The sequence below is a fragment of the Erpetoichthys calabaricus genome, chromosome 10 (genome assembly GCF_900747795.2).
Source record: "Erpetoichthys calabaricus chromosome 10, fErpCal1.3, whole genome shotgun sequence".
In the NCBI taxonomy this organism is placed as follows: domain Eukaryota; kingdom Metazoa; phylum Chordata; class Cladistia; order Polypteriformes; family Polypteridae; genus Erpetoichthys; species Erpetoichthys calabaricus.
The window spans coordinates 66,685,197-66,712,199 of NC_041403.2; the positions used below are offsets into that span (position 1 = coordinate 66,685,197).

Sequence of the window (27,003 nt, forward strand, 5' to 3'; positions counted from 1 at the left end):
GCTTCTCATCTTGGGTCTTTCCTGCATGGAGTTTGCATGTTCTCTCCATGTCCATACTTATTTCTCCCACAGTCCATAGACATACAGCTTAGGTTATTTGGTTTTGGTAAGTTGGCCCGTGTGTGTGTTTGTGTGCGTGTGTGTTCACCCTGTGATAGACAAATACCCCATCCAGAGATTGAGCACAATGATTGCGGGGATAGGCTTCAGCTCCCAGATAAATGGGTTTTATGGAGATGGATGGATTTCTCTGACACAACAAAACTCCAGGCCAAGTTTCAAATTTATAAAACTAAAAAAAAGGAGGCCCGAAATGTGCAAATGCAAATTTCTACCCAAATGTCAGGATTTCTAAAAGAAAACTTGACTGGGGAAACGTGCCCATATTTACAGCAACTCCATCCATATGCAGGATTTTGGAGAAACTGGGAAATGACATCACCTTGGTCAAGTAGGGAAATCCAGGTAATGACGACTCACGGGTATAATAATTCATATCACTAAGCCGTTATTATAATATGCGTTGACATGCTAAACATATAAAGCCTCAAAAGTGATGAACATGATACTCCTAAATTTTAGTTTCCTTTTAAGAGTGCCAATTCTGCATATTTACTCTGGACAACTTTTTTGTTTTATCATTGGTTTGTATTGGCTGCTTGTTGTCACTTCTCAGGAAAGTGACAAATATCTCAGCCAAGCTTCACTCTGTCATCTCTGCTGTGCTGGAAGCCATTAACCAAATGACAAGGCGCTACAGTGGATATAAAAAAATCATGCAACCCTTGGCCTGTTCAACCCGTGGTTCATTTATTTTGAGGCAAAGTTGCTCTAGCAGAAGTGATGGTGTTGTACATGGTGGCTGGCTTGTTGGTAAAATAACTGGCTGAACCCTCAGTTTTTATATGGCCTGTGCTATTCATTACAACAGCAACGCCGTCATTACGTGTGCCAGGTGATAGTGACTACCTGTTCAGACGCTGGCGCCTCATGTCTTTCCCTGACCCTTCACTTCAGTACTGTGCTTGAATGCACCATTGAGGCCTGTGGTGGTGTCTTGATGCGTTACCAGCCTATGAAGATCTGCAGCATCGTGACTGCATATGTGCAAAGTTGTTTCAAGATGGCAACTGGGAGGGGTTTGAGGCACATTCGCATACACACATGTACAAGATGATTGTCATTTATGAAGGGTAAATTGTGTAGAAATGTGCATACATCAGCTTTTATAAATCTTAAACTTTAATCTTTCGCACTGCAATCCACTCCAAATTTTATTAAATGAGACCCATGCTGTCCATCATGGTCTGAAGCAGCCACAACCAATTTTACTGTGAGACTTCAACAGAGATTTTAGCTCTCTACCGAGTACTTCTTTGAAAAATGCTATGTTTTACCAAATTTTAATAACAGACCCTCCACTACTCCTAACAGACTATCAATCGATGCCATTCTTACGTCACTGGAATTGGACTCTGCTGTCTATGAAAGCTATACTTCACCACAAGCATATTTGGGCTACACTAGTAAGTACATGATATAGTAAAGTATGTATTTAATGGAGCCTAATAATTCATGTAATTGAATATATTATACAGTATGCTACAAAAATACTTTATAAAAAAAAATGTGTTAACTCTCTTTCGAAGTAACTAAACAATGTAAATTGCAACAACTGTCACATCAGTTAACTAAGTCCCAGAGTGCACCTGAATGTTTTGCCATGCATACATTTTCTAACTTCTTGTTACTGGTAGTTGGATTGCTCTTGTATCTCAGATAATTATATGGCCACCATACCTGGCATGAGTTTCTAACTGACCTCAGCATTCTCTGACACTGCTAGCTGCATGATTTTATGTGGTATCCGACTGTATGTTTATTAATAATGCCATAGAAACCACCCATGGTTGTCATGATGCACTTGTGCCAGGGACCCTGGTGCTCTCTATCAAACCCTTTGCCTTTGCCTGTTCTCCCTCCAAGTTGAGTGTGCACACACACACACAACGACCACACACTGAGTCCATTGACATTTACCTACCTGTTTTAAGTGGTACTGTCTGCTCATGTGATGTTGCCATTCACTGGCCACTTGAGCATGTGGGAAGGGCAGGACAGACAGGAAGGTCACCAGACAGGAAGAGGCCATTTTGATCTTGCACCACTATTTTATGTTGGAATTTAAATTGAATTCCTTGCATTATAAAAAGATTATCATGTAATGGACTTGTTTCAGTGAATACCTTTAAAAAAAACAAAAAAAAAAAAAAAAAAACCTGACATACTTTAACAGCAGACAGTATATGACCTTAAACTTGAGGAACCTGACAGATGGATTGCTGTGTAGAAGCAGTCAAATGGCTCTTTGATGTGCAAATGCAGTGCATCTCAAATACTTGGCTTTTTAATTATTTAAAGAAACACTAATTTGCCTTCATTCAGTTAGTCAACTATAAAAAGTAAGTTTAATTTGAACACTTGTGTGGAATATACAGTATTCAGTTCTCAAACTAATGGTACAAGTGAAATATTTACAAAAAAATTAATCAGTATAAATGACATAAATGCTCACCAATTTCTATACATTATATAGATATAAAGCAACAGTCCAATTACAAATTTACAAGAGAAAATTCTACGGGAATTCACTTAACTGTAATTAAATGATATGAATATCTGCCTGTCTATGAAATCTGTAAGTTCTAGTTTATTTTTTTATATTTAGACTGACAAAATTAAAATCCAAAGTTTCCTTTGAAACATCTTCCTTGTAATTTGATCAAATGTAATGGTGGTAGTAGTAGTAGTAATATTGTTACACTTACAAAATACAGTTGACTCTATAAATATTTTTATCGGATATTATGAGAACAAAAGATGCCTTCATGTGAAGGTACCACATGTATAGGAATAACATTTAACATTCTTTTAAATACTAACTTATGTTCAGAATCATATGTTGATTGTGCACAAAATATTCTTTAACAAACCCAGCTGGAAATATTCCCACTTTTCCATTGCACTCTCCTTCATACCAGTCTTCATTGACTGTAGGGGGGTAAAAAAAAAAAATACATGTTTAAATAAAGTGAACAAAAATGAAGAACCTTTTCCAACTTAAACTCTGTGAGTCTCTGCATTTCACCCTTCCTGCAGACTCAGTTCTGTAGCCTTCAGTTTTAGGGTATAAAAATGTGTTGTAACAGTTGTTTCATCATGCATGCATGGATATGGTGTTAATAAATTAAAAAAAATACACAATACAGTTCACATCATAGTTGGCAGCTACCGTGCACCTGATACTACTGGAGGAGGTCCCAGACCCCACAGCTCTACATTGAACTAAGCAGGTTTGAAGATTGACAAACAGGTAAAAATTCACCCAGTTTTAGTTTAGCCTTCCAATTGAACTTGCACTAGCCAGTACTTTTGAAAAAGTCCTTTATACTGGGAGGAATCTCTCCTGCACCAGGGAAGTTTTGAACCCTCAAGCTTCATTCTCTGATGGTCCCCTCTGTGATAAGCCGTGTAAACATTTCATGTATCATTTGAATTCCTGCTTTAGATACCTTCAGTTCTTTATTCATTAGTGAGAATGCAAATGAGAGACAACTTGAAATTATATTTTAAAATGTCTGATTTCACATTTCTGCTTAATTTCTGTTGTTTAAAGAATTCTAGCATAAAGGGCTTTTTGTTATTAATTTACTCTGCACTGGGTAACCAGGGGGTTGTTAAACAACATTTAAGATTTTTGAAATGCTTAATTTTTCTATGATTGGTTGTATTTTTGATTGCAGTTTTGTTTTTTTTTTTGTTTTTTTTAATATAGCAATGTGTGTGTTTGTTATACTTTATACTAACTGAAAATAAATCTATTAAAAAATGAATTACAAGTATATGTAATTCGATTTTCACTATTAAACATACTGGAATTTCCAACTAAATCCTGTGTGGCTTTCAGCTAGAGATCATTGTGTATATGTATACACAAACACTCACTGGCCACTTTATTAGGTACACCTTGCTAGTACCAGGTTGGACCCACTTTTGCCTTCAGAACTGCCGCAATTCTTCATGGCATAGATTCATCATGGTGCTGGAAACATTCTTCAGGGATTTGGTCCATATTGACATGGTAGATTTTGCACAGTTGCTGCATATTTGTCAGTTGTACATCCATGATATGAATCTCCCCAAAGGTGCTCAATTGGATTGAGATCTGGTGACTGTTGAGGCCATGTGAGTATAGTGAACTCATTGTTATGTTGAAGAAATCAGTTTGAAATGATTTGAGCCTTGTGATATGACGCGTTATCCTAATGGAAGTAGCCATCAGAAGATGGGAACACGGCAGTCATAAAGGGATGGACGTGGTCTGCAACAATACTCCCAAAGTGAGCCAAGAAAATATCCCCCAAGTCATTACACCACTACCACCAGCCTGAACCTTTTTTGCAAGGCGAGATCCATGCTTTCAATGTTGTAGAAGCCACATTCTAACCGAACCATCCAAATACTGCAGCAGAAATTGAGACTCTTCAGACCAGGTAATGTTTTTCCAATCTTCTATTATTAATCAGTCTTCTGTTATCCAATTTTGCTTAGCCCATGTGCATTGCAGCCTCAGTTGCCTGTTCTTAGCTGACAGGAGTGGCACACAGTGTGGTCTCACGCTGCTGTAGGCCATCTGTTTCAATTTTCAACATTGTGTGCATTCAGAGATGCTCTCCTGCATACCTCGGTTGTAACGAGCGGTTTTCTGAGTTACTGTTGCCTTTCTATCCACCCAAACCAGTCTGGCCATTCTCCTCTGACCGCTCACTGAATATTTTCCCTCTTGGATGGTTGTGCATGAAAATTCTAGCAGATCAGCAGTTTCTGAAATCCCCAGACTAGCCATCTAGCACCAACAACCATGCCACGTTTAAAGTCACTTAAATCACCTTTCTTCCCCATTCTGATCCTGTTTGAACTTCAGCAGATCATCGTGACAATATCTATATAACTAAATGCATCGAGTTGCTGACATGTGATTGGCTGATTGGATATTATTGTTAAGACGCAGTAAATTGGTGCACCTAATAAAGTGGCCAGTGAGTGTATATGTATATTATCATTCAATGCGAAGTGAATGTCTTTATCAGCACACTTGTCACAATTATTTACAGTATTCTGCATACCAGTAGTGCTGTGGAAAAACCTGTGGGTTCAGGATGGATGAATAGGTAGATAGATAATACATATATACAGTATATATTAATTCAATAGATCTAGCGAACTCTCATTCTGCTTGAGCCACTCTGACTAGACAAAGGCAGTCCTAGGCTTATATAGGCATGGATAAGTAGACAGCTAAAAAAAATAGTAAATCATCCTATTGATTGAATAGGAAACTCAAGGTAAACAACTTATCACATGGTCAATCTTACGCCATCGTTTTAGATGAACCTGGAAGAAAGCCTTTGTTCTATAATAGCAATATACTGTATATGAGAATACATATGTATAAAACTGTTTTTTTTTTTTTTTTACATTTAAAGGAACACTTCACTGCTATTTGTTTGTTTTGCATCTGTACCATAACGCAAGTATTTATTTTGAGTTTAAAAGAAAAGGCTTATGAGAATTAAATGGTGAAAATCGTGTTATTCTCTCTAGTTTGTCATCCCTCACTGAATCACGATAATAATACATCAAAAATAATTTCCTTCACAATAACCATACCTTTTGAAAGGACGCTGATGATGTCTCCAGCCTGAAATTCTAGATCTTCTGGTTGTACTGCTTCATAGCGATAAAGAGCTACAAACTGATTATTTTTTAGCTCATTTTCTTTTTTCTTAAAAACAGGGAGGGAGAAGGAGAATGATAAGGTGGTAATTAGTTATAGTGCATCTGATTTTCTGTACTGCTCCTCAATAGCTGGTTAAACAAGTTAAAAACATTTATGATAAATCAGAAGCAAATAGCTGTGCACATTCATCTGTTCCCACATTCCTAAAACTTTAGGGATGGAAAATCTGTTTTGACAATCGTTTAATACATGTAGAAACAATTGATAATAAGCTATCAAAATATATTTATTAAAATAGAGTTTAGGGTTCTTTTTAACACACTCTTCCATGCCAAAGCACCTGTTATACCACTCTGCTAGTTGTAGCATTTATAGTATAGTATGATAGCTGTCTTCATGCCATTGTTTTCCTGGATGACATGGCAAAGGTCCTCCTTGTATTGAGATCTCTCTCCTGTATAAGCTTAGTCATGGCTGACATTCAACTGCTGTTCTACTACCTTAACCTGGATGCTTCTCAATAAATCTCTACATTTGTGTATTTACTTATTGAATGATTCAGTGAACAGCAGGGCCCACAATGCATTATATTTATTTAATAGACTCATCACACAGCATACCTCTGTCAGCTCACACCAAAGAACAAGGTGTCCATTCTGCACTTGGTTCCATAAAGTACCCATTTCTGAGTGGTCTACGGTCAGTTTCTCATCACTACCAGTATTCTTGTACCTGTTAACCAAAGCACAAATATTTCACCTTTCATGAGTGATGGTCCTCATACTTTAAATTCTAGAGTGGTTACTATGAGTTTGGATTACTAGCATTTCAATGACATACTATGGTCTCAGCTCATGGCCGTATGAAACTTGAGCTACTGGGTGTAACAGCTTTCACAAATCTTGATTAAGAATGTCTTAGTATATTTTGCACAATTACATATCAAGAAAAGAGAGCAATATTTTCATTTCACAAGTTTTGTCATTTACTTTAAATAGCATATTGGCTAATTTGGTTTATAGTATGTGTGCAGAAACTGTATTAGAATATGATACATGGGTAATCAGGTAAACAGTTAAACATGATCCTGGCAGCATCAAGTGCAAGACAGGAGCCCACCCTGGACACGACTCCAGTCCATCTCCAATCATATGGCTTAACATGAATTCTAAAAATGATAGACTTTCTTTAACAGGGGATTAAATTAATATGTATTTGAACAAAAAAATCTAAAAACACAATAACTTCAGCACACACAGAATCGTTCCTCTGTTTCCACATTCATCTTTGTCATGACCTTACCTGATTATACTGATATTTTTCCGTACCTCAGCACTATTGTTGATGGTGGTTGTTCCAATTTCTTGCTGACTTTCTCAAGAAGGGCGCTGTAAGGGAGACCCACCTTCACTTGAATTGCCACAGTGTACATGAAGTGTATTTTCACTGTGCACAGTTTCATTTCTTCCTGTTCATCCTGCTGGAAAAAAAGATAAGCATTCCATCACAATTATCCTTTCACTGTAGCACAGCAGTTAGCACTGCTGCCTAACAGCTCTAGGAGACTTTGGCTCAATCACTGTCTGGGTGTTCTTTTTCTGACAATACTCTGGTTTCATTCCAATGATCAATATGTTAACTGGGAACTCTAAATTGACCAAGCATGGTTGAGTGTGAATGTTTATGTGATCGTGCCCTGCACAACAAGACCACCATGCAAAGCTGATTCTTTCCTTGCTCTCACTGAGGCCAGGAAAGACACTAATGACCCTTTAATTTTATGAGAAGTTTCAGAAAATAGAAGTATGCATGATTAACTGATCCTTCATAATTAAAACGGTGAGCTTTTCCATTCCCATACAATCAAGCAGCACATGTTCCATCAGGTTTGTTCTTATTTCATTTGTAATTGAAAGCTTCTTACTCCATCCAAGGTTTGCAGACTAAATGTCATTTCATCTTGAAGCATACTGACTTACACTGGTCCAAATGAGAGGCATCTATGATGCTAGTGGCGTGTCTTCGAGAAAAAGCTGACCAAATTACAGGGAAACATAAAAAAATCCAACAGAGAAGGAATATAAGCCAAGGAATCAAGCAGGAAATGACAACAAAAACCGCTGTGGTGCTGCCCTGCATTTTGTAAAAATATCATCATTGCACTTTTTGTTATTTATAATTTAATAGGCTCCCATTACCATGGACTGGCACAGTCAGAAATAGATCTTGAAAGAGTCATTTCCCTTAGCTGGCACTTAATGAAAATTACTATTTCAGTTAATAAAATTACTAAATTATTATGCTTTATTTTTTTATTTAATTTATTAGTCCAAATTTTATCAGCTCATAAAAAAAATGTATGTACCTGAGTATTTGAAGGCTTCATTTTATTTAAGTGTCTCACTGCAACAAAAATAAATAAATAAATACATACATAAATACAGTACCTACATACAATAATAATGTACTGTATATGAAATTCTCAAAAGAAGCAAAATTGTTTGATAATGTCTTCCAAATGTCCATTCTTGTCTTGTATCTACCGCACATACACTTCTTGTTTTATACAGTAAAGAAAATAAAACTGGCAGCACCATGTATTTTTAACAAATTTAAATCTCTATCGATTCTAAACCTCACAGACCTATACTATAGACCCTGATAAACCTAAATTCAAGGTAGGCTCTATAAACCAAGAAGTTAAAAATTAATTCATATTACAAATTAATCTTGTTGAATCTTCATGGCTTTTGTCAATGTCAAACTTCTGAATTCATACTGATGTGTTGAGGGCTCAGTATGCCTAGTCTCATGGGGCCAGACATGATTCGAATATACACATCTGGAGACAGCTTGTTAAAAAGTTTGTAGTGAATGGCAGAGAAATCAATTGTTATAAAGACTCCTCCCGCAGGGCTTCTTTCTAAATTGCCCGCCCTCAATACCTCCAGTCTGTGCACTTTAAACCACCGAGGTTTCAGAAACTGAACAAAACATTTAACAATGAGTGAAATTAAATGCATAAAATTGTTATCAATTCAAAAGCTGAGTAGTACAAAGTAATGGAGGCTTAATTATTCATTTGTACATTGTAATGACAGAAACATACACACACAGACCACTGCAGGTACTTAGCCTGACACATCAGTGAAGTGCTTCTATCTACTACAATATCTGTCATTAATGCATCCCTGTATGACATAACCACTGCAAACAGAGTTTAGATAAGCACCGTGGTCTATGCATATATAATGTGTTAAAATGCTGCGGCTATATTCTAGCATGGCATGTTGGCATTTCCAATTAGACAGTAATGTTAACTTACTTTAACTTATTATTTGTTTATATGTGCAGTGAGATGTTGGGTGCTGTACAGCATAATTCATAGTTTTGATGAAGTTATGTCAGTGTCGTTAGTCAAATTTATTGATAACTGTTTTTTGGTTCCTGAAATCTGCATCATCTGTGGCTCTTCGTTATTAACTCTCTTACTCGTACTCACTTTCACCTCCTTTTGACGGAGTGTGACACACCATTTATCTTGAATACATATTTTGCAGTTTGTATTTTCACAAACATAGCTGCCAATTCTGTTAACCTTACATTGACTTCTGTACTATCATCGTAACTGAACAACAAAGAGTGCACACAGAACCTGTGAAAACATATTGTTCAGTTTTACTACTAGTCTATCAGTGTCTTCAAATGTTAATATATAATCTGATTTTACAGAAAGATTTTCCCCTTTCAAAAGGTTATGTTTATTTGTAATACATGCAGTGTGTTCTCTGCACACACAATATACAGTATGTTTAAAAACGACCTTTTTAGGAAACCGTTTATCATAATCAGATGCTTGCTCACTATCAGATAACATTAACAAGAACATTTTTGCTACTTGCAGTTCAAAATCACTGCCACTACTTTGAGCTCCGCCTTCATGAGGCGTTAGATGGTTTAGAAATGTGATACTGTGCTGCATCCAGCCATATATACTGTATATTGTATGTCTGGCCCTGTGAGACTACAGTGTGGCTGGATCTGTCCAATTCATGGCTTTCTACATTTACCTAGTGTATGGTGACCCTACATGGCAGCTCCTGTGGCTTTATGGTGTGAGCCTGACTACTCTACAGGGGTCTCCAGGTTATCAGGGCTGCTTTCAGGGTTGAGATATGGTATCCCAGTTTAGGGTAGGGGTTGCTTGCATCTACTGTATTTTAAGCCACCATGGGAGTTATATTTTTAATTGCTCTTCATTGGTCCCCTTTGCTTACACTAATTTTTTAGAGGTAACCATACAAACCTTTGAAGGCTCATTTAGTCTAGTTGAAGCAAAGGGTCAAATGAACATGAACACTGCTGTAGGATTGCAGCATTGTTGAGCAATGCACCATAGTGAGATTTCTTTAAGCAGACTGAGTGAAACCAGCTGAAATTCACCAAAGGATTTTGGTTCAGTATGCAAGTGAAAACAGCACAAGCCAATGAAAAGTTTGTGAATGGGTAGTAAGGTTTAAAGTGGGAAGAACAACTGTTACCAAAGAATCTCAATCAGGTCGACCATCAACATTGTGTACACAAGCCCACATTGACATGGCAAATGCCTTCATCAGAGAAGACAGATGCATTACGTTGTCTGCTGTTGCTGCACGTTTGGATTTCAGCTACGGATCTGCGTGTGCCATAGTGCGTGATGACTTAGGGTACTGTAACATTTGCACTAGATTTGTACATAAATGGCTTACTGATTTGCAGCACAAGCCAACAGCCTTCAGTGAATTTCTTTCTGTCCAAAATCTCACTATGGCACATTATTCAACAATAGTGTCATCCTGCAGTGTAGCATCCATGTTCATTTGACCTTGACTTCAACTAGACTAACAACAGAAAGCTACAATGTATGTGTCTGATTTATTCATAAGCCATTGCAAACGTGTTGTATTGTGTTAACTTCTGACCATTGTCTTTACTGAGTAATTTTCAAATTGCCTTTACTTTTGGTTTCCCTCACATTCTAGCGTAAGATGTTATGTTTTTTTCAGCATATTAGGCAGTAATGGTGTGTTGTTTGTCAGGAAAAACCCTCCAATAAGAGTGTGAAGGCAGGCACATTAAAATAAAGATTCCATCTAGGCATAAGCAGAACATATCACACTACAATTTGCTTGGCATGAAATCTATTATGCACAGTACCTGACTTCCTCACTGGCACGTCTGGTGGATCTGATGTCGGTGGTGCTGGGATTGTATCGCCTTCCTGTGCAAAAGAAAAAAAAAACTTTTAGTTAGTTGTGTACACTTGATGGCTGTGTCACAAACTGAGCATGAGGACAGTTTTCCTTTTTATTGATGTATTTTTTTACCATTCTATTGATTTATAATTTTTTATTTCAATTTTAATAAATAACTTAATGGCCTGTTCATGGATAGCATAGATTGTTCTTGAGAACTACTTTTTTTTTCAAGTCTTGTGTATTACATGCAAAATATGATAAAATTACCATTATATCCACACATATTTTTATAAAATACTTCACATAATGACTATATCAAGCATTTTACATAATGTTTCTTACCGTATCCTGCTTGGCACCTTTAATAAGCTCCACAGGTTCCAGAAAGTTATAAGGGACCAGTCCTTTCTAGTAAAAAGAAAGAACAATATGGATGAAGAAGAGTAACTACTACTGAAGCGTATGGATTCATCATTTCAGCAGACATAATAAACAGTGACTGCAAAAAAACAGATTGTGATATATTTGATCATCTTCATGAATTTATAAATTGACTATAACAAAGGCAATAGTCAGGTAGTAACTCTTTAAATATTATAAGGGAAGTGATGTGGATCCATCTAGCTATGTGTTACTTGCTTCCAATATGAAGATTTATGACATTGCGGGGTCTTTTCTGTCTGCCTCTACTAACATTTTTAGACCTGACAGTCTGAAACGTGACACAAAATAAGAGGTAGTCTTACTGTATGGTACTGTCTCTTTTCGGAGAATCATTGGGTACCACTGGTTTGACTTTGTGTCGAATGAGCGGTTGCTCATGGAGTCTCGAATGAGGCACATTTACCTGCATTGTAAGGGAGCGTCAGTTACAGCACTATGGCCATGTGGTGTGAATCTCTGAGGGTGATCCGGCTCACAGGATCCTCCTTGTTGAGGACCGGAATGGCTGGTCCAGGCCAAGGGGACACTCACATAACACCTGGCTCTGGCAGATAGAGGGTCATTTCTGCAGGGTGGGACTGGGCCGCATGTTTGCCTTTTTGCCAACCAGAATCCCAAGCTGTTTTGTCGAGTGGTGGGTGCGGCAATGCGCTGTACCAGTGCATGGTCTCCCAACCTAACCTGACTGTATGTGGACAACAGGCCATTTATTTGTTCTAAAATCTTCAATTTATGTTCAAGAAAACACAGAGCAGTAAAAGTTTAGCCTGACGCAGAATAAGGACAATCACTAAGGTACAAGTTAACAAGAAATCTACCTTTTATCAACAACAGCTTGGGTATAAATAAAACTGCCAATCCCCTGAATTACAACTAGAAGAGTTTGGGCCAGGAATGGGCATCTCCACGTCACATTTGTTAAAACCCTTAAAAATGAATGGTCCAAAGGGCCTAAAAGAGGAGATGAAGTCAAGATGGTGGTTGAAGAAGATATGGGTGCAATGGCAGTTATGAGAACAATAGGTCACTCTAAGATTGTTGAAGTTAGAGAAGAGGATTTGGAAAGTGATTGGCTCTCCTTGCTAAGACCAGATACTTGACGACTTACTTTTCCATTGAATATGACAGTTGCCCAGTTATCAGCCGCCTTTTCCAAGACAAAAACGATGTTTCCCGGTAACACTGACAATTCTTCTGGTGTTTCAGACAGGAATTCATATTGAACACGGTGAGGTTCACCTTCTAAAGCCCTTAGATTTAAAAGAAAAAGACTAAACTTCCATTGTTTGCTTAATGATCACATGTAATTCTCACAACTGACATTTAATAAGTAAATTGTAATTTCAAAAAACTCTCAACTGAATTCCTTTTAATCCTAGTTGGACTTATTGTAGCAACAAGAACTGTTACATTGTAGAAGGGTTCCAAACTATTCTGCTCCAATAGGTAGAGAGGATCTGGACGCAGTTGTTTAGATTTCAAGTTTGCAGGTAACACAGCTTTGATTGACACCTCTAGCAATGTAGCACATTTTGAGGAAGTGGCCAAGAGGATCTAGAGGTGGTGTCAGGAGCATAAACTCCAACAAAATGTGAGGAAGACAAATGAGCTCCTGAACCAGTATAACCATGGGTCCTCAATGGAGAACAAGTTGAGAGAGACAGTTACTTTAAGTACTTGGGAATTATAATGGATAACAGCTTGAAATTTAATGAAAATACACAATATATTTATGAAAATGCCAACAGCACAGCTATTTATAAAGAATGCTAGGGAAAATAAACATTTCAAATAACTAATATATATGTCGTATTGAGAGCGTACTGGCTCAGGAGGCTGTTTGTGACTAATAAAAATAAATTTAGGAAAATAATCCAATAGGGGTCAAAGCTATTAAATAGGGCAAATTTAATTTTGTTAAAATAAGCAACTATTCTAAAATTCATTTTTTTACGTATATAAATATGTAATTAATTTGTATTTTACTGCATGCCTTATATGTAGCAATGTGCTTCGTATATTACAGATTAGATCAAAGCTAATTTCCACTTGTGGACAATAAAGGTAAACTAAAGTAACTTTATTTTCTAGGAGAGATGAAAGAAAAAAGACCAAGAATTTAAATACATGACTGTTAAGGAGATGACGGGTTCACGTCCCATGTCCTCACTGCACGGAGAGCACTTTGAGTAGTGAGAAAAGCGCTATATAAATGTTATTATTATTTAATTTCTTGTGATTACTAGTACTGCCTAAAATGTGTTTCTTCTATCTAACTGAAGATTTAAGTATAAAGTGAGTGTAGGTGTGGGCACGGGATTGGCACTAAATGTAGGGCTGGTTCTGGCCAAGTTCTTTGTTGGAGCTAAGACTCTGGTTATTGCAATCCTATGGACTGACTGATTACCAGTGTTCACAACCACAATCTTCACTATTGTGCCTTCATACACTAGGCATGTGCAAGTACTCTTCTGTAAGAATCTGTAAAATTTCCAATTTGCATTTGTGAGAACTATTGATGTAGTTAAGCTTTGGCAAAGAAGCAAATATGGTTTATAAAGACCTTATTATATGTGTAAATTGAATGGTTGAAATTAAGATAAAAATATATATCTATATCATACATCATTTGTTCTTTTGCTCTGATTTTCAAACCCATGTAATCCAATTCAGGGCCACAGAAGACAACAACCTGTCCCTTCTGTGTTGAGTGCAAGGAAAAAAAAACAGTCCTGTGCAAGGTGGCTGTCCATTGCCAAGCCAACTCTGACATGCATTGAAATACCTGGAAGAAAACATACAGTTGCACATGGAGTACATGCAAATGTGACGTTAACAATAGCTAGGTGTGGGATTCAAACCATAGATGTGGAATCTGTGAGTCATCTCCAAGTTGGCTCCAAAAAGGGCTGTTAACTGCAGAGGACTGTTTTTTTTTTCCTTGCACTGCTCCCACTCCTACTGGGATAGGCTCCAGCCCTCTGTGACCCTGAAATTGATTAAGCAGGACGAAGAGTGTTATACTACATAGAAGGATAAGTTAAAAATTTTCCACATTTTTGTGATAATTTTGATTGGGTTTGGTATATATAGTTTCCCATGCAAATGTGGAAACACGGTGTGTCTGTGGCCACAGTGGTGAAGTTTCACCAATAAATTATTCAGTTGCTCTTGTTGTATCCATGGAGTAAACTTGGACACTCTGCTCTGCTCCAAAGAAAAGCAGCAAGCAGCGATCTGCTTTTTATGGGCCAAAGGTATACTGGTGCTTAGATCCTTGTCAGATACTTTTCCTTTTTGCTTTGTCAGAATCGTGGTTTATTTCACATGTTGATTGTTTCCCATTTATAAATATTAACTTAATTTTGACTTTGTTAAATAACTGTTCACTTGCCCTCATATATACATACATTCTCAAAGGGTTGTTAGCAACACTGTGTATATATATATTGGTGTACATACTAAGTGTGTGTGCTGACTCTATATATATATATATATATATATATATATATATATATATATATGTATATATACAGTTAGGTCCATAAATATTTGGACAGAAACAATTTTTTTCTAATTTTGGTTCTGTACATTACCACATTGAATTTTAAATGAAACAACTCAGCTGCAGTTGAAGTGCAGACTTTCAGCTTTAATTCAGTGGGGTGAACAAAACGATTGCATAAAAATGTGAGGCAACTAAAGCATTTTTTTAACACAATCCCTTCATTTCAGGGGCTCAAAAGTAATTGGACAAATGAAATAACTGGAAATAAAACGTTCATTTCTAATACTTGGTTGAAAACCCTTTGCTGGCAATGACAGCCTGAAGTTTTGAACTCATGGACATCACCAGATGCTGGGTTTCCTCCTTTTTAATGCTCTGCCAGGCCTTTACTGCAGCGGCTTTCAGTTGCTGTTTGTTTGTAGGCCTTTCTGTGCGATGTTTAGTCTTCAACAAGTAAAATGCATGCTCAGTTGGGTTAAGATCAGGTGACTGACTTGGCCATTCAAAAATTTTCCTCTTCTTTGCTTTAATAAACTCCTGGGTTGCTTTGGCTGTATGTTTTGGGTCATTGTCCATCTGTATCATGAAACGCCGCCCAATCAATTTGACTGCATTTAGCTGGATTTGAGCAGACAGTATGTCTCTGAACACCTCAGAATTCATTCGGCTGCTTCTGTCCTGTGTCACATCATCAATAAACACTAGTGTCCCAGTGCCACTGGCAGCCATGCACGCCCAAGCCATCACACTGCCTCCACCGTGTTTTACAGATGATGTGGTATGCTTTGGATAATGAGCTGTTCCACGCCTTCTCCATACTTTTTTCTTGCCATCATTCTGGTAGAGGTTGATCTTGGTTTCATCTGCAAAGAATGTTTTTCCAGAACTGTGCTGGCTTTTTTAGATGTTCTTTAGCAAAGTCCAATCTAGCCTTTCTATTCCTGAGGCTTATGAGTGACTTGCACCTTGCAGTGCACCCTCTGTATTTACTTTCATGCAGTCTTCTCTTTATAGTAGACTTGGATATCGATACGCCTACCCCCTGGAGAGTGTTGTTCACTTGGTTGGCTGTTTTGAAGGGGTTTCTGTTCACCATGGAAATGATTCTGCCATCATCCACCACTTTTGTCTTCCATGGACGTCCAGGTCTTTTTGCGTTGCTGAGTTCACCAGTGCTTGCTTTCTTTCTCAGGATGTACCAAACTGTAGATTTTGCCACTCGTAATATTGTAGCAATTTCTCGGATGGGTTTTTTCTGTTTTTGCAGCTTAACGATGGCTTCTTTCATCTGCATGGAGAGCTCCTTTGACCGCATGTTGTCTGTTCACAGCAAAATGTTCCACATGCAAACACCACACCTCAAATCAACTCCAGGCCTTTTATCTGCTTAATTGATAATGACATAACAACGGACTTGCCCACACCAGCCCATGAAATAGCCTTTGAGTCAATTGTCCAATTACTTTTGAGCCCCTGAAATGAAGGGATTGTGTTAAAAAATGCTTTAGTTGCCTCACATTTTTATGCAATCGTTTTGTTCACCGCAGTGAATTAAAGCTGAAAGTCTACACTTCAACTGCATCTGAGTTGTTTAATTTAAAATTCATTATGGTAATGTACAGAACCAAAATTAGAAAAAAGTTGTCTCTGTCCAAATATTTATGGACCTAACTGTATGTATACCTCCAGAACCCAACAGAGCTGAGCCCCACAAACTCAAAGTCCCAGCATGCACTGTGGGAATCCATGGTGCTGCCGCTTATTGCTCCAGGGGAGGTACTACCCCGTGCCTATTTTTTCCCCTGGTCCTTCCATTATTAAGGCATCCTTTCCAGGTAAGGGCCCTGGCCCTCTGCCACAATATATACACACTAGCTATACTACACATCTGAGATGGGTTAACATCTAAGTAATCAATGTAGACCTCATCTCTGACAGCACGTATAAATATGTCATCTTGGAAAAGCTGGACTACCTGTGCAACCAGAATCTACTACAGGTACCACCTGATGCTACCAGTAGTGAGAAGGACACTACAAAAATGCAAAACTAGAGATCAATCAGTCAGGAAGGATAAGGAGAGAGCAATATCTGTGGCCACCACCTGCAAAACCATTCTCTTTTTGAGGGATGTCTTGTATCTCCAGTGTACCTGTTGTCAGTTTCATTTGCACCAAAGCGGTTGAAGTTGATTCACAGTCGCTTTTATTCTTAACTGGATAGACTGATATCCCTGAAGCTTAATTGACTTGGTGTTAGACTGTGAAGATTAAGCGTTCTCTTAATTTTCTGAGCAGTATATATACACTGTACATTGTGTGTATTTTTCTTCTCAAGATTTATTAAATAATCATACATGAAGTTACCCAAATTAAGAAATGCCATGTCCCTTTGAAAATAATCACCTTAGAATTTCAGGAGTTTTTGGTCTGGAAGGAATTACCTGCACCTGTTTTCAAGAAAGAAAATAATTATTTGAAACTCAGTATTGCTGCAGACATGCATAGCTGTTCAGATACAATGGACTAAGAACAAGGGTTGGCTATTTGAAAAATTAAAATCAAAGCTCTATATTTCATGCATACACAGATGCTGGCGACTACGTTTTTTTTTTATTTTCACTATTCATTCACTTAATGAAGTTCAGACAAGCAAGGGGCTGAGGCCCGTTTATTTATTTATTACCTAGCCATCAGCATTAGCTCTGAGGTCACCACTGGCAATTGGAAGGTTGCTGGTTCAAATCCCTTAAATGCCATAACTGATTCTACTTCGTTGGGCCCTTAACCTGCAATTGTTCTGTTCTGGGTATGATGTTAATCTGCATCCAGCCTTGCATGTAGGCCCTCAAGTCCATCTGAACTAGTGTGCTGCTGAGGTGTCACCTGTTGCACTTGGGTCCTAATCTGTGATCCTGAGTTGGTTTGTCATGTGGTGGGTGCAGCAATGCATTGTATCAGTGCATGCTCCTAACCTCATCAGCAGTAATGCTAGATGCTTAACACTTGTAATATTTTATTATTTTTATATCACAGTTCTTGATAACAAACTCCTCAAAATTTTCAGAACTGAGCACATTTGAAAGTTCAGTACAAATTATTAAGTTATAGTAGCAAGATATATGGTTTATGATGTGTCAATATTAACATCCATTAAAAACTGAAAACAGTGTTATGGTAGGGGTCTGCCATATGAATGCAGCGTAAGTGCTGTAATGTTTCATATAAAGAAGCTGTTCCCATATGTGAATTCCTAGTGGCGAACCACCATCCGATATCACAGTATCATATGTTTAATACGGACCCTTTCAGTAGATAGGCAGGACACAATAACCATTCATGCTTTATCTGCTACAGCAATAATCTCTAATTTACTGTCAATGTACTCAAAAATGACATAACGGCATGGCTCTCATGAATGTCATGCAGATAATTAGTATAGTATTTCAGCATTTCTGGGTTATGTAACCCACAACTGAAACATTTTTTCAAGATTCAAGCTCAGTTCATATCATAGGGGCATGGTGGTACAGCTAGCAGGTTGCCAACCACGCTTTATTGGCCCATTATCATTGAGTAGCTGTGGCCTTTTGACACAAGTACCTTGAGAAAGACTGGCATCCCACTTACTTTGCATCTATTGTTACTGGGGCAGTCTCTGGCCTCCCACAACCCTCTGTGAAAAACTGGGTGTCGGTAACGAAGGGGTGACATCAAAAATTATTCTTTTATTTGTTTTCCACTTGTAAATCAGTTTACATTTTATTGCAGTCTGACAGATTTTTGGCCATTTGTGCTTTAACTGTCTGTGCCAAGTATTGCAGTGACCAAATTGTTCAGTCCATAAGTCTACTGAGGTTAAAGTTAGGGCTAAACTGGAGCTAGACATATTCCTAAGTTTTTAGGAAAGCTGATTTGTTTCTAAACCAGTGAATTACATGACTAGCCTGAAGGAGGCCTCATTCACTTAGTATTGTATTGGATTAAGCTTTTTCATTATGCTCTATAGTTTTTATTAAATTATGATTTAATACTAGTACTTTAAACACTACCTTTCTATTATTCATCTGAACTGGCTTCATCCAGTTCTGGGTCAGGGCAACACAGGGCACAAAGAACCAACTATGGGACAATAGCCCACCCCAAAATTCACTCAAACTGGGCATTTTAGAGTCATCAATTAACAAAATTGCACCTATCTGGGATACATGACACAGACAGAGAGAGAACATGAAAACTACACATAGACATTGATTAGGCCAGGATTCTGGAGCTGTCATATGGCAGTACTAACTACTGCATCAATGCACTTCATTTAAAGATGGTCTTGTTAACATGCCATAGACTTTCATTACTTGTTTTACTGATGAGAAATTTGGGGAGGTGTGAGTGCTTGGTGAGAAAACACATCAGGTACAACCAGAGGTGGAGACAGTGGCAACTTTAGAAAATGATCAAAATCAGTTTGATTTCTTCTCCAGAATCAGAGGATCTAATTAATTTTATCTATTGAAGTTTAACAGAAGGTAATTTATTTTCTGTGAAGGCTGTTCCTTACAATAGTAAGACTGATAATTAATTACAATAACTATTTATTTTAATGGTAGGAATGACCTAACAAAGTAACAAAATCAAAATCATCTTGAAGAATGATAAAACTTAACATCACGCCATACAATTAAACATTCCTGCAAAATGTCTCAAATTGGACCCAAAATTGGGAAGGGAATTAGTACAGAGGATCAAGACTGTTACTTTACAATGAGTCCAACAAGGACAAGGGAACACAGCTTCAAACTTGTTAAAAGTAAATTCCACAAAAACATTACAAAGGTCTCCCACACACAGAGTGCCATAGACAAATGGAATACAGTAAATTACCAAGTAGTGTTGCAGACAGTAGGATATCAGGGACTGTCAAAACTCAACTTAATGTTATTTTGGAAGAATTAAGTGGATGGGACTGGCGAGCTTTGTTGGGCTGAATGGCCTGTTCTCTCATCCAGACTGTTCTAATGTCTACTTTATTTTGTATTAAACATTGCCAGTTTGTCCAAACTTATTAAATACTCTAAATTCAGATGTATTATCTTATTTTTAATTTGAAAGATGAAACTTTTCATATTTGCAGGAAATGCTGACCAACAGTTAAATGTTACACATTTTTAAATTGTGTTCTTTTTTCTTAAAATGTTACAAAATTTGCAATAAAATGAAACATGACATGCAGTCAAGTGTTTCTGAGCATTTTTAAATTTAATGTTTTAGTTGTAACAGTGCAGTATTATAACTTTTCTGTTGTCTACTACATATCATAGGGACATCTGTAAATTTAAAGCAGCTTCATGTTTAGCTTTCTCAAACTTCTGGTCTTGGAGACATTTGATTTAGAAACACTTCTGCAGTCTCAAACAGTCCTCTCTCAATCTATGTCACCTGCACATTTTCATCATTAACTAATAACCAATTACTGCATTCAATTGAAAAATAAATAGGTGGTCAAGCACAGTGAAGCAATACCACATGCATAATGTACATTTTGAAAAGCACAGGAATGAAGGATAGCCCCTCTGTAGCTGTCTAAACAGCACTTTACAACTACTCAAGTATCAAATAGTCTCAAGACTATTAAGCAGAAATTAAATAAAGGGGAGAAGAAAATGAAAAAGAAAAATAATAATTGCCCTTTACCTGAGGCTGAAGTGGAGCAAATCCAGAAAATTCATCTTGGTGAACAACTGAGGCTACTACCTTGAAGAAAGAAAGAAGATATCAGTAACAAATCTGAGTACATACATGGGCTGTATGTGTTTATTTATATTTTTAATGTTGGACTTTACTAGAGAATGCATGGGTTATCTTAAGCAAATTAACAGAAAGAGCAGCCGGAATATCATTACTCCTATTATTGATATTAGTTCTCCATTCAATAGAATAAATTTGTATAAAGAACCCAGACTTGAAGCAGTGATCCTGAAGCCCTGAAAACTATAAAAACCAGAAAATTAGTTTCCCTTATCACGCATGAGCACTTGGATGGCATCTTCAGAGATATGAAAACATAAGGCAGGCAGGCAGGCAGAGAGCAGCATTGTTAATACTCTTTCCCTTCTTCATCCACAGTCCAGAGGCTTCTAGACCTGAGGAGTACTGATGTCACTTTTTCTTCCACCTTCTCTCGACCTAACCTCTCAAAAAGGCAACATCAGCAGAAGATGCAAAGACACGTGTGACCAGTTTCATCTGTTCGGCAGCTAAAGCATACATTTTGCCAATTGCTGAATCAAAATGGCACCCTGGGACATTCATCTTTGACACTTTTTTATAAGCTTTTTCTAAAGGCTATATATATCCAGACTTTAGTATTGATCTTCTATTACTAGGGGGCTTCGCCCCCTGCTCGCTTCGCTCGCCAACCTCCGTTTTTGTTTTTCCAGATACACACGTTTAAGAGTTTTGTTTCTTTGAATTGTTGCTATTTCATTAGTTTCACTTTTATTTCTGAACCTCTGTAAAAACAATATTTGGAATCTTTCGAGTCCCAATGTGCTGAATCTATTAAATGAGGTCCGTGAGATGTGTTTAATGACTTTGTACCAATCATTCAGGATAGGTTTCTCTGTTTAGAATTTCAGCACAGACAAAACAATCCACATCATCAGCAGTTAATAATGTTTTTTGCAAAGTAACCAATAAATGCATGTGAGGTAAACTCCGTTTTTGAAATTCTCTTGACTTAAACTTCAAAGCCTTACAATATTTACATACTTCTAACACATCACCTGTGTCCATATATTCGATCTCTATTTGACATTTCGTTATTTCTCCAAGTAATAATTTCTCTTTCTTTGCACTAATGCAATGTTTGTTTTCTTTTTTTTTGACACTGTCGTTGTTTTCTGCTTTCATATTCTGTATCTTGCTCTGCATGTGTTTCGTGCCTACGTTTTTTTTGAAGCTTTTGAATTCCAGTTTTCATTATCTCTAACCTGCTCTCCATGTGTTTGGCCCCCTTTTTTAACCTCTGTATGACGTTTTACTTTGTTTTCTACTCAGTCTTTTATTTCTGACCTCACTTTATCCTGCTTTTGTTTCAATGACACCTGGTCCGTGGTGATTATATTTTCCCTTTTTCGAGTAATAATTTCCATTTTTTGCGATCTTGTGATCTTTACTGTACTGTCAATAATGCATCACTGTAATGTGATTCACCTATGCTGTATAGTTTGGACGTGTGAGGATGACGTACGTTTAATACGGAGCGTTCGCCCGTGTCACTCTGGGGCCCCCAACTGTTAATACAGAGCTCCTTCCGTACTATTATGCGGTGCATTGTGGACCACTGCGGACTCCGTAGTGTTTCCCGTTTCACTTTGTATCTCGGTCAGTCGAGCTCTTTCTTTTTGTAGCCGTGCCTGCCTGGTTTGCGGCATTTCAGACGCGCATTGTAGGCGCCTGCGTTCATTAATTATATCCAGGCGGGCTCGTCTTTGTATCTCGTCACTCGAGCGCTTTCGTTTTGAACCCGTGCCTGCTTTGCCTCCGCAGTTTGAGACGCGCGTTGTAGGCGTCTACGTTCATTATATCTGTCCATGCGGGCTCGTTGTTGTAGCTGTGTTAGTTGTTGAGCTGTTTGGTTTTGGAGCCGAGGCAGTTTTGCTTCCGTGGTTTCAGACGCCATGGGCATGTACCTGCTTCCATATTACTTCTCTCCCGTTTAACTCTGGGGCAGGGGGCTTTGTGTGGCGCCTGCGTGTCGTTCGTAGTCTCTCCCGTTTCACTCTGGGGCGGGGGCTTTGTGTGGCGCCTGCGCACTATGTCTCCTGCGTCCACAGGCATGTACCTGCTTCCATATCCGGTTTACCATTCTCAGTTAGTAATATGGATTTCTTGTTCTATTTGGTATTATTATTCATTTAATAAATACCACACTGCTTTTAAATGTCTGTACTTTGTCTTTATACCTAGAGTGATTGAAATAATAAATTGAGAATTAAGACACGTTTGGCAGCCGCAGCTGGTTGGTAAGTGGCATAATCAAAAGAGTTGTACTTTTACTTGTGTCAAGATAGCACCGTATGTTCGTCAATGTTGGTGACAAGTGAGCTCTAACGTACAGACTTCTATAGAATATTATGAGATATATTATGGCTCCATTGTCTAATTGAGGATATTTATGTAAGTAAAGTCTCCTGTAGAATATTGTGAGATATGTAACAGAATGACTTCCTGTAAAATTTCCTATGTTTTCAAGAGAGTTTACTTTCTATTTTTAAAATATCTTGAAATGTATTTGAGTTATCTTAAATTGTAATGTGGATATCTGAAAATTCTATTCTTATATCTTGAAGTATCTTGAAAATATCTCGAAGTATTTCCAAAAATCAGTCATTCATTTTAAGATATCTTAAACAAATTTTGAGGTACTGTTATTTCTATTCCATTTGCAATACACATGTCTATTGTACATTGGCTGCTTTGTAAAAAAACAAGCATATGTAAACAGAAATAACAGTACTCCACCACTGTTGAGTACAACGAAGTAACACAATACAATACAGTACTATTATGAATAAAAACAGACTTCATTAGTATGTAAGGCACTTTTAAATTTGCAGAACAAAGACCACTAAATCAGGAAGTGTAATTACATGAGATTTCTTAGATGGCTGAATTTGTACAGTATGTGTCTGCTACTCTGTTTCTGCATGACTGGAGTTTAACACAGCTGGTATAATCAGTGCAGCAAACATCCTAACCAATTCATGTCCACAAGAACTTATGCTTATGGTAAGGTGTACAGCATATATTTATTTAGAGGTTTTTATGAACCAGGAAGTGCTGCCTCATAGCTCCAGGAGGCTGAGTCTGAATCCCGGCCTGGTCACTATCGGAAAGTGTTTTGTGCACCTTCTCTGGGCATTCCAGTTTTCATGACTGAACCTAAATATGTTCAAGCTGTATTTATTATTTACTTTTTAGTTTAGAAATTGATGGGGAAATGCCTTACCCTACACCTGGTTCTCTTGGGATAGAATCTAGCTCTTCATAGCTCTGAAACTCTTATGGAGTCACACAAAACCCAAATTTGAGAGTAAGATTGGGAGAATATACAAATATACAGAAGAAAAAAATGTTTTTTGTCTGCAAAAACTGTATGCAGACAGAGATAAAGGCAAACTGTTGTGTCTCTAACCTTCTTTACTGAAACAAAGTGGCTGCCAGTGGGCTAATTTTTTGTTTAAATTGTTTATTCTTTGTGGAACTTTTTCAATTTGCATTGAGATATCCCAAACAGGGTGCACTATACAAATGTTTGAAATTTAAAAAACTAGCACTGTGGTGAGAAGTTAAGAATGACACTTTTTATTGGCTAACTAAAAAGATTACAATATGCAAGCTTTCAAGGCAACACAGGCCCCTTCTTCAGGCAAGATGGAATCAAATGCCTCGAAAGCTTGCATATTGTGATTACATCTTGCCTGAAGAAAGGGCCTGAGTCGCTTCGAAAGCTTGCATATTGTAATCTTTCTAGTTACCCAATAATAGGTATCATTTTGCTTAACTTCTCACCACATCCATAATGGCTAACATGGTACAAAATCCTAGTACTAAAAACTAGCACTGAAAAGCATTTTCAATTTTTCATGAATGGTAATATCAAAGCAGAGAAATATTCTGTGTGGTTTCAATTGCTGTACAGATTACTTTACAACTTCAAATTTATCTAGAGAGAAGTTATCTAAACTTGCATATTTGTCTCTTTTACTTATCTGATAGCCACTCCTGATGGCAAACAGATCCCCAATGCAAATAAGTGAAATGACAGGGCATGTGGCAGTGACAGTTTCTGTCTGATGCTGTCTGTATGAGCTATAGCAGTGGCTTGCATGAACTTCTGTCACACCAACTCACTTCTGCTACTTGGAGTAAGTTAGCAGTAAAAAGTATAAAATAGGAGTTGGAGTTGGATACAGTCCTTTTGGGATCAGGGGGTGCTGCAATAGCTGCTGGGCCCTCTTGGACGGTTTTTCTACCACATCCAGAAGTGCTGCCAAAAGTAGGTCAATGAGCACCTGGAGCACTTCCAGGGGTGTTATAAAAGGAGTCAGCAGTCGTTACTCTGGGAGCAAGAGTCAGGAGGAGGGAGCTGAGCTTTCCGGGAGGAGTGGAGGAGAAAAGGAAAGAGTATTGTGTTGTGCTTGGGATTGTGTTGAGCTTGTGGGAACAGGGAAGGCATTACCCACAAGGTAAAAAAGAAAATAAAAACTCACGTGCGCTTCAACTTGTGTCCTACGCCTATCTGTGTCAAGGTTGGCCTTTACAACAGGTTTCTACATTATATTATCATTGTTAATTTTGAATATGACTTATTGCTGCAAAATATTTAATAAACAAAAATGTGATATGACGTAAATTAAAATGAAAAACGCTCACATTTTCAAAACTATGCCCACAAATGCACCAAAATGTTGCACCGGGAGTACAATTTCTAACTTGTTTTCCTTTTGAAGTTGCCCATTTACATGGTTTTTCATGAACTCTATGTAAACATACATACATATGAACAAATAGAATTAATTCTCGTCATATTGGTCAAGTGGATGTTATTTACAAGCTCACTGTAAAAACCCGAGTGAATTACGTTCTCCTGTGACTCTGGTTTGGATATTTAACTAAGATGCACTTTACCTGTAAATGAGTTAAATAAAATGAAGGCTGATGGATTGATTCTACCTTGCTGCACATTCACCCAAAATATGGAGAAGACAATCAGAGCCCAACCACCACACTTGAATCTTACCTTTGCCTTTCCTAGATAGTCCTTTGTCTCCAGCTGAGCAACGTAACGCCTGTTTGGTTTGAACAGGACTCCAGGTGGCAGTTCAACAAGATTAAAAAGCTTCTGTTTCTGTTGGGGAAACAGTGGCACATTTAATTATAAAGAAATGTAAGTATAAGTGGTGAAAAGGAAATGAAAAATGTTATAAACAAAGGCTTCAAAGGAATGAGAGTGGCACGCTGCCTGGGTTATTATTAAGCATTACTGCTGCAACTTTAGCAGCTCTACTGCTGTAAATTGTAGAAGGAAGAAACATTTCTTCTCTTTAAAATCTCCTTCTTCTTTAACTAAGTTCTGACTTCATGATTACTGCCTCACAAATGGCAACTATTTTTAAGGTTAAAGTAGTTTCTGCTCTCCATAGCACCAGTAAACCATGTGTACCTTCAGGTACTTGGGTCTTCATATCAAAGGTAATGCAGGTTAAGTTACAAGTGATTCCAAAGAGACCCTTGTATAAGTGTGTGTTTTGGGGGGTCTGCATGAATGGACATTGCAGGGGACTGTCCAGATGTTTTTCACATAGAGACTATCCGAAGTGCTGCTGGGATTGTCTCTGATACCCACCATACAGTGAATTTGTTTGTGTGGGTTTAAGAAAAAATATCCCAATTTCTTTATTCATACTTAATTTTTTTCAAGATTTGACTTTACTCATATATTGCTGATATTCCATTTCAGCTTTTGATATAACACATCAAATTTCTATACAGAGTTAAAAAAAGTCAATTAGTATGAGCTGCCTTAATCCGGGGTGTTTGTAAGAAATGTAATGATTTATTTCATAAGGTAGAAGTACATAATAGATAAGAACAGCTGCATCAGGTATTTGAAATACTAAAATACTTCAATTTTAAGTGTAAATATTCTCGACTGTAACAGAAATCTATCATTTTTCAAACATAGAGAGCTAGATAGACAGTAAATGATCAAAAATCAAAAATAGCTTTATGAGGGGGTACCCAAAAATAACCGGAAGCTGTATCTGGCGCACAATCTAGACTTAGTTGTGAATTTCACCGCTAGGTGTAGCATACTTACAGTATTCTGTGACAGTCTGCCAAGTTGTTCTGTATTGTTCATTCCGTGTCGGTTTGTCTAGGTGCTTATTAAATGTGTTCTGCAATTTTTGTGATGGGTGATCATAAGGAACAGCGAAACTTTGGAGTTCT

The 27,003-nt window shown here is 37.6% G+C and overlaps 1 protein-coding gene across 2 annotated transcripts in view; it reads right to left on the bottom strand.

Annotated features, from left to right (window-relative positions):
* Positions 1–2,444: 2,444 nt before the first annotated feature.
* The window catches only part of ncf2 (neutrophil cytosolic factor 2), a 39,046-nt gene continuing 14,487 nt past the window's right edge, over positions 2,445–27,003 (bottom strand). The window contains exons 5-15 of one of the 2 annotated variants that reach the window (XM_051933195.1): positions 25,793–25,900; positions 20,680–20,739; positions 17,395–17,438; positions 12,590–12,731; positions 11,380–11,445; positions 10,997–11,060; positions 8,166–8,203; positions 7,129–7,277; positions 6,421–6,532; positions 5,731–5,845; positions 2,445–3,051 (exon numbers count right to left, since the gene is read on the bottom strand). In XM_051933195.1, coding sequence (XP_051789155.1) covers positions 2,939–3,051; positions 5,731–5,845; positions 6,421–6,532; positions 7,129–7,277; positions 8,166–8,203; positions 10,997–11,060; positions 11,380–11,445; positions 12,590–12,731; positions 17,395–17,438; positions 20,680–20,739; positions 25,793–25,900 — 1,011 coding nt within the window. In that variant the 3' untranslated portion in view covers positions 2,445–2,938. Of the gene's footprint in view, positions 3,052–5,730; positions 5,846–6,420; positions 6,533–7,128; positions 7,281–8,165; positions 8,204–10,996; positions 11,061–11,379; positions 11,446–12,589; positions 12,732–17,394; positions 17,439–20,679; positions 20,740–25,792; positions 25,901–27,003 lie in introns of both variants that reach the window. The other variant, XM_028811346.2, reaches the window with a different exon arrangement.